Here is a 7,512-nt window from a genome sequence, read left to right on the forward strand (position 1 = left end):
GGAAATTCAGAACAATATAAGCAATAGATTGATGGCTGCAAACAGCCCATCTCGGACTTGAACCAGGGTCAGGGATTGGGCGTAAAATGAAAGGAAAATGTAGTATTAGAGGATGACAGGGGTATGCTCTACGAAGTCCCAGTTCAATTCCAGTTTGAACGGGGTGCTATGCTCTTCCTAGTGGCATTCCTGCCGCTGTTTCATTCTTTTTTTACTCTTTGCCCTGCCCTGTTGTGTTGCATGTCATTTGGCAACTTCTGTGTCCCAAGCTAGAGTCAAGTGCATCCCAAGGACTCTTGTGATCCCTTCAGGACTAACCAGCACCCTATAAACATACGTTTTAGCAACCACCCCTAAACCAAACCAAAGAAATGGTAAAAAATTGCAAGAAGAAACACAACAGCTGATTCCTGGAAACAGGATCCTCCTCCTCTCCATCACAATGAGAAGAGCTGGCATAATACAAGCAAAAGCTGAGTTTAGAAGCAAAAATTTTTTTTCTTTCTGTTTTACCCAGAAAGCTGTGAGCAGGTTTATCCTCCACCACTCGGATCCGGCGAGCACCCGCGGGGATCACAGCTGCTTCGATATAACCTGGGGCAACAAAAGGACACATGGATGAGAGTATCTCACACGCAATCAGAGGCATCCAGTAATTTAGTATCTCCTTGGCACAAAATAAAACCCCAACTCATTTTCATGTCTTGTTGTGGACGGGAAACACTTCAAATGCAGTAACTGTTTTGGCAGCCAAGTTTCAATGCTGGGACTTGCACTGCTGTGACTAATCGCCGCGGCTTGAGGAGGGGGAAAAATACATGTGCGCTCCTCAGCTGTGATTGCTACGGGTTGTGCTTGTGCCTAATTACACGTGCTTCTTGTGCACTGTTTGCTGCTCGTGTGTGGACTATGTCAGGCACCTTCTAGAAGCCGAAGCAAAAAAAGAGATTGCCAGCAGCAATGCTGTATGCACATCATGGGAAGGCAGCTGGCGGGCCTCTGAAATGACATTTGTGTTTGATGATTTTACCTAAAAAAAAGTGATTGCTTTGCATTAAAGCCTGCATTTTAATCCATGCACTTAAGGGAAACTAGGAGGAAGGGTTCTTAACTAAACGGCAGGAAGCAAGGTTGAGGGCTGGTAGGAATATATTTATTTTCATTTGCATGTTAGGCCTTTGCGATTTAATGGACGGTGACCTCCTTCCCCTTAAATCAAGCAATTTTCTACAGCTGGGATTTAATACTATTGGGTGGTTGAAAAACCCTACAAGGCTGATCTCATTCACCATTAAATCCTGCACGCCAAATCCATGAACTCTGTCCATTTAAACCCACTGAGCTTCTGACCTTCTACATTCTTAAGACTTTTCTACAGAATCCCATTGTATTGTTACAGAAAGTATTGGCTTTTATTTTTATGACATTCAGCGGGGGGGGGGGGTTTCCCTCTCATGGGGGTTTAATGTTTAATTATGCGAGGGCTACCATTAATTTTTAACTATTTTTCATATCAAAAAAGCTGCCTGCCTGATGCTGCTTTGATTTATTTATTGCTCCTAAAACCTCCTCACTGCAAAGGTGTAATTTAGTGATTTAGCGACAGCCTCGACTGAATTTTGGGGCCATTCACTTCTACATTCTGCTTCCACCTCCGAGGCTTGGACCTATATTAACTGAAATAACAAAGGAAGAGCAAACTTTTTTATTACAGCCAGTGTCAACTGTGCAAGCCTACAGACCGTTGGTCATTAAATACTCAGTGATACACTGCTGTAATAAGATGATGGGGGGTAATTTAGAGCGACCCTGTACACTTCCAGTTCCAGCGGTCCTGAACCCAAAGGGGCTGCAGCTATCAGACTGAAAAGCAACGTGCCCTCCCATACACAATGCTCGGGTCTGGTCAGGCTGCTTTTGATTGCAGGCAGACCGCAGCATAACAAAAGCTGTCGGGTGGCTCTTCAAGTTAACGGGAAATGTAATCTAGGCTCCATCTGTACGGCAGGATCAGAGAAGCCAGTGCAGAAACATGCCGGGGCCATCTGGGATTACACATGTTCCACGGGGTGGTAGCAATACCTTTAAAGCAAAGGCTGAAGAGCATTAGGGTCTGATTCAAAGCCCAGGAGCTGGGCCTGTGTCACTGACACTAATCTTGTTAAGACTATGATTGATCCTCTCTAATTGGCCACCCAGTTCATTTCTCAGTGTGGAGCTTGGCTCTTCCCATGGGGTTTTTTTCCCCTCTCTCCCTCCCCACTGCTTCTTTTAAAGCGTAAGTAATTAGCTTTACCTTCCTTGTTTGGTTTGTTTTAAATAGCGTAATTAGCTGGGCCCCTTTTGGCCCTGCCTTTCTGAAAATAAGACGGCACCCTAGAGAAAGCGCCCTTAACGCCGGAGAATTGCTGAAGTTGGCTTATTTTAAGGGGAAATACAAATGACCTGCCATGGGTTTGCCACTTATCGGAGGGGAAACAGGCAAAAGAAAGGCCGCGCTGGCAGACTTGGCAAGCCCCACGCCGTGGAAAGTGGTGAAATGGGGGGGTGGTGGGAATGGAAAGGTGAGGCAGGGCACGGCTGATCACTTCACCCTTACTGAGACTCACCTGGGCTTTGCAAGGCATATTGAGTAGGGAGCTGATTTTGTCCGCTGGCCTCACCTGCAACCCTGGGCTGTTACCTGTGGATTGCCGTTTTGCACCTTTTCTTGCTTGCCTCTCTAGTCCCAACCCAGGCAAAAACTTGCTCGCTTCTCCTTGGGTTACCTCCCAAACGGGACATCCTCCCATGCAGGAAAAACAAAAAGAAAGCGGCAGCAGGCCAGTGAGCAGAGTCCCAGTGCTTGGGCCAGACTGATGAATTTGGCATTCTGCTAATTACAAAGCACGGTCTGTCAGGAACGACCACACCTTTAAGGTTTGGCTTCCACGGAGAGAACACAATCCATGAAAAATCAAAGCAAACAGATGGCGGACATTAACCTGCATAGTGCCAGGAGTTGGGTTTTTTCTTTCTGTTGGTCGAGATACTAAATTACATTCAGAGCAGCTCGTTCTAAAATGTCAGCTCTCTCTCGCCACACCCCATGCATCTGCATACAAGCCCGACGGGCAATTACTGTCAGGTGGAAACGCACGGCGAGGAGTGCTGAACGGCAGGCCCTCGCTGCAAGTCGGTTCGGAAACACCAGGCCACCACCGCTAGGAAGCCGCTTTGGAACATGCCCCAGCTCTCGGTATCTGTCAATGTATTCACTCTGGCTTTTTGAACATTGTGCACCGAATCAGAAACGCACAGAGCTAAGCTCCTAATCCAAACGAAATATTAAAATCTGTTGAAGGACTCCTAGCAACGTGGAAGGGCTTTGGCTCTTGACTCTTGAAGCTCTTCAGGTTTTGCTGATGCCACAAACATACTCTTATTTCACCGCTGTGGCACCATAAAACACCACGGGGAAGCACTGCCTCGTGCTTGACTTCTCAAAAATGGCAAATAGCCGAGCTGAAGCTATTAATAGGGCTTTCGTTTGGGAGATTGTTTAATTTGGTCTTCTACCAGATATTTCTCTGCATGTAAGTTTGAATCCTGCCTGATGGCACCGGGGGTTGTATTCGCAGCTCCTGAATAAGAAGAAACACGCTGTACTGGCTCACTGTGATGTATGGCACAGGACTGACTGCTGACTTTCTGTTTTCCTTTCATGAACAAAGCAGAACTCTAAGCCCCTACGTGCCGGTATGAATTTGAATTGTCCTTTCAAGGGGATGCAATATATTTCTCGGGCATGTCCCATAGAAAGCTCCTGAAGCTCTAAGTTGCAAATCCCAGCAAGACTGTGTACATTAGCGGCCAAATCCTATTGCAAATGCCCTACATGCATCACACATGCAAATTCACCACAAGCTCCAATAGATACCACTACTCCAGCCCCAGCTTGTGAGCCAGTAACATATTGTGGCTCAAGGGATATCCCTGATATCACGCAAAACATCTCTCTTCCTTTTGTTTTTCTTTTGCGATGAACGTTGTCTTTAAATTGTAACTGCAGATTGCCAGAAAGATCATCAGGTGTCAGGTAGTCAGCCCAAAACTGGATTCAGTGCTGGTCCTGATTTAAGAGAGTCTCAAAGGTAGGCCTGGTCTTAGGATAATTGCTTGCAACGCTGTCGTTTGCAAGCGTGGGTTAAAACTCTGTTTCAATGGGGGAGCTGCTTAAATCCTGATGAGATTTGGCAACCATCAGGCCACATTTTGAGTAATTTCATCCATAACTCAGGCTTTCAAGATGAAGCTTCAAAAGTACAACAGGAGAACTTCATTAGTTGGTAATTTATAGAGCTATATGTACTGTACTCCACCTTAGGAACAGTTATTTTGGCATGCAATGATCTCTCTGGATAATCTGCATTACATCAGTGTCTCAGGAATGTAACGCCGTGATTGAAGCGAATCCTAGATACAAATTATATGGTGTAACTTGTATTAGGAGAGACACGAGAACAAAGAGATGGCTTTGTCATCAAGCAGATTAATGTGTGTATAATGGCTACCGTATCTTCATGTGAAAGCTGGAGAGATTTGTGAGAGGAAAGCAAGCTCACATAGGAGATCCCTTTCTTAGGCACAGTTAACAACGTCCAGAAAGAAAAGAAAGTTAGCGTGAATTTTAGCGTGACAATGAACTACTATCAAATGGGTCTGCTAGGCTGCATCATACTGACAGGTAAACTCGCAGGTGACGGGGACATTATCCCATGGCTGAAGGTGGTGATCTCTGGGCAAGATGCCTCATATCTTTCCCCCTCAATACATATCACAGTTTGGTGGGGCAAAGCCAGTATGCCCGCCTTATAAGCCAAATCATAAAAAGTCTCTTTCTGAAGCAGATGGCCATGGAGAGTGGGCTCCCTACTTCTCTGCTGAACAGGGATAGCAGATACTCAGCCCTACTGCCCCAGGGTCTCATTCTCTGTAAAGAGACACCAAAGACAGGGGCAGCCTGAGCAGAGACAGTGGTAATAACTGCACTGTTATCAAAGGATGTCGATACAAACTGGAAGGAAGCAGCTGTTACATCTGCATGACTCTGTAGCAATACAAGTGTGGCAAAACTGCTCCAACTTTAATTTTGCTTTATTCAGGGTCAATGCTGGGATGATTTTGCTCACCTGCATTGCTACAGGATCATGCAGACATAGCTGTCAGAACAAAGGAGCTGTTGCATATGTTTGTTCTTATCATCGGTCCCCATGGCCTTTAATTAGTGTCAGTGGTGCCAGTGATGTCCATGAAGGTCCTCAACAATTAGTAATCCACTACTGTTCACTTCTAGCCATGGGACAAAGGGCCTGGATGACAATCATTTCTTTGTGAAGCCATGGATACATTTCATAGCCTGCTGGCATTGCTATTGAGTGTCACATCGGTATTGTGCTGACTCCTCTTAAGCGCAGCCTGCTCAGAAGCCCACAAAGCTGTTCATGGTGCTCAGTGCTTCTGTCCTGTCCTCAGTATCCATAGGTTTATGCGATTAGCAGGATTAGAAGAAAACTGCTTCTTTCCAGAACTCTAGCCTCATTGCATTCCCTTTTTTTCCTTCTTCAGAGGCACTGCAGCAAAGGGTAACAATACTAGTAAAACGTTTGAGATTTTTTTCAGTATATTTAAACTGGAAGCTACTAATGAAGTGCAGTTTTCTCCAGAAAGCTATCGCTCCAGCAATCTGCAGAGCTGATTTGCTGCTTTTCTGCTATTAGAGGGCTGACTTAAATTTAAAGCCAAACAAGCAACTGGCTTCTTTTGGGTTGTGGGACAAAGGCCGTCAATGGAAAGCCTCACCTGGCCAAGAAAATTAATACAGATGCAGGCAAGAAAAAAGAAATAGTGCCTCGGATAGCAGGTCTCTAAGCAGTCTCAGGGTGGTCCCGAGTCTGGATGGGGATGTCATAAGAAGAAAATCATGGTGAACTGTCAGGGCTCCTTGTGCTTCCAAATTTACACTAGCTAGGTACCTGTCCCGTTTATTGGTGCTCTACCTGTCCTTGGGAATGATGGCAGAGGGACAGAGATGGTCTTTAGAAAAGGCACTGTACTGAGACAGGCATCAGAACGAACCCATGAACACCCCTCCGAGACACTACAGACGGGCTGGCAGAGGCATGACGCTTGATACACGAATGGTTGGGTTTCTGTCAGTATATAAAGAGCGACCCTTGTGTTGAATTCAGCAAGTTGAGCTGAACAGTAAAAGGCCTTGAAGTTTATCCATGGCTTTTCAGATGCTACAGAGTCCACACCCAGCCCAACCAGAGGAGGAGCAGGACAGAAAACCAACACCAAACATCTGCCCGCTGACACTACACACATTTGGGCACCTTACATGAGAAACACTTGGGAACAGCCTTTGCCTTTGTCATCACACACGTGGAAACCTTCTTACAGTGACTACTGGTTACTGAGAAACAGAAAGGAGGAGGCAGGGGTTTAGTCCCAGGAATAGGGCTTGGTGAGCAATCACAGGACATACAGGGGCTGACTCTGCAGACAACAGCGATCCGCGGAGAGAGCAGCTGCAGGATGTGGCCCCGGTGCTGACGCGGTTCTCAGAACGGATAGCAGCACTTCATAGCTCGCAGAGTCTCGGTGTTGCACGGATACTTGGTCTTGATGGCAGCACTCAATGGCAGTCCACCATTCACTCGTGTAGCCATTTCAACACTCAGGGTATGATCTTTGCTGTCCTTATTCTACATTGTTTGCTACATCTGGCCCCAAATTTAGATGCTGTAAAATCTTTTTTTTTTTTAAACAAACATTTATTAAGCATCTAATTTAAAAAAAAGCCCTTTTTCCCTTAGCCAAATACGTGTTCCCTTGGGGTGTCTGAAATCCAAACCCTGTAGCTTTGGGCCAACTCATCAGATTCAGAAAAGGAAACTGATGAAGGCCCTGATTCTGCCATTTGTTTTCCAACTATTTAAGTTGGTCTAAGAAAAGATATTAGATTCACCCAAAGAACCTCGTCGGCCTGATTCTGCAAAACATTTACGTCGGTGTGGAAATCCGCGGGACTAACTCACATGGCATTCAACTTCTGCACAAACTGGGGCCTGGAATCGTACTAAACCAAAAGGCAATTCTCATTGTCTGCACTGAGAGAAAGGGAAAAGAAGGGCGAGCATGAGGAGCAAAACATTTAAGAATCAGGGCGTTCTTTCAGTTTCAACAATTTTAGGTGTTCTTAGTAAAAAAGCAGTTTCCAAAAGCTCAAACAAAAATGATCTCTAACCAAGAAAATACATTTTTGGCCCCATCAAAACTCTTACTGTTTCTGGCTATTTTCTCACTAAAATGTAATACAGTTCCCCTCCCCACCCCATGGCTAGAAGAGATTCTCACGCATCTCTACATGGATTCATTCTCAGATTTATCCCAGCAACACAAATCCAGCTGTTGGAAAGATCAACCTAAAAACATTACAGAATCGCCATGGAGGTAATAGGCACGACT

The 7,512-nt window shown here is 45.5% G+C and overlaps 1 protein-coding gene across 1 annotated transcript in view; it reads right to left on the minus strand.

Moving 5' to 3' along the window:
* The window catches only part of ADAMTS17 (ADAM metallopeptidase with thrombospondin type 1 motif 17), a 252,778-nt gene that overhangs the window by 75,754 nt on the left and 169,512 nt on the right, over positions 1-7,512 (minus strand). The window contains exon 15 of the mRNA XM_019533183.1: positions 514-594. Coding sequence (XP_019388728.1) covers positions 514-594 — 81 coding nt within the window. The remainder of the gene's footprint in view (positions 1-513; positions 595-7,512) is intronic.

The sequence above is a fragment of the Crocodylus porosus genome, unplaced genomic scaffold (genome assembly GCF_001723895.1).
Source record: "Crocodylus porosus isolate Cpor-Errol unplaced genomic scaffold, CroPor_comp1, whole genome shotgun sequence".
Classification (NCBI taxonomy): Eukaryota; Metazoa; Chordata; order Crocodylia; family Crocodylidae; genus Crocodylus; species Crocodylus porosus.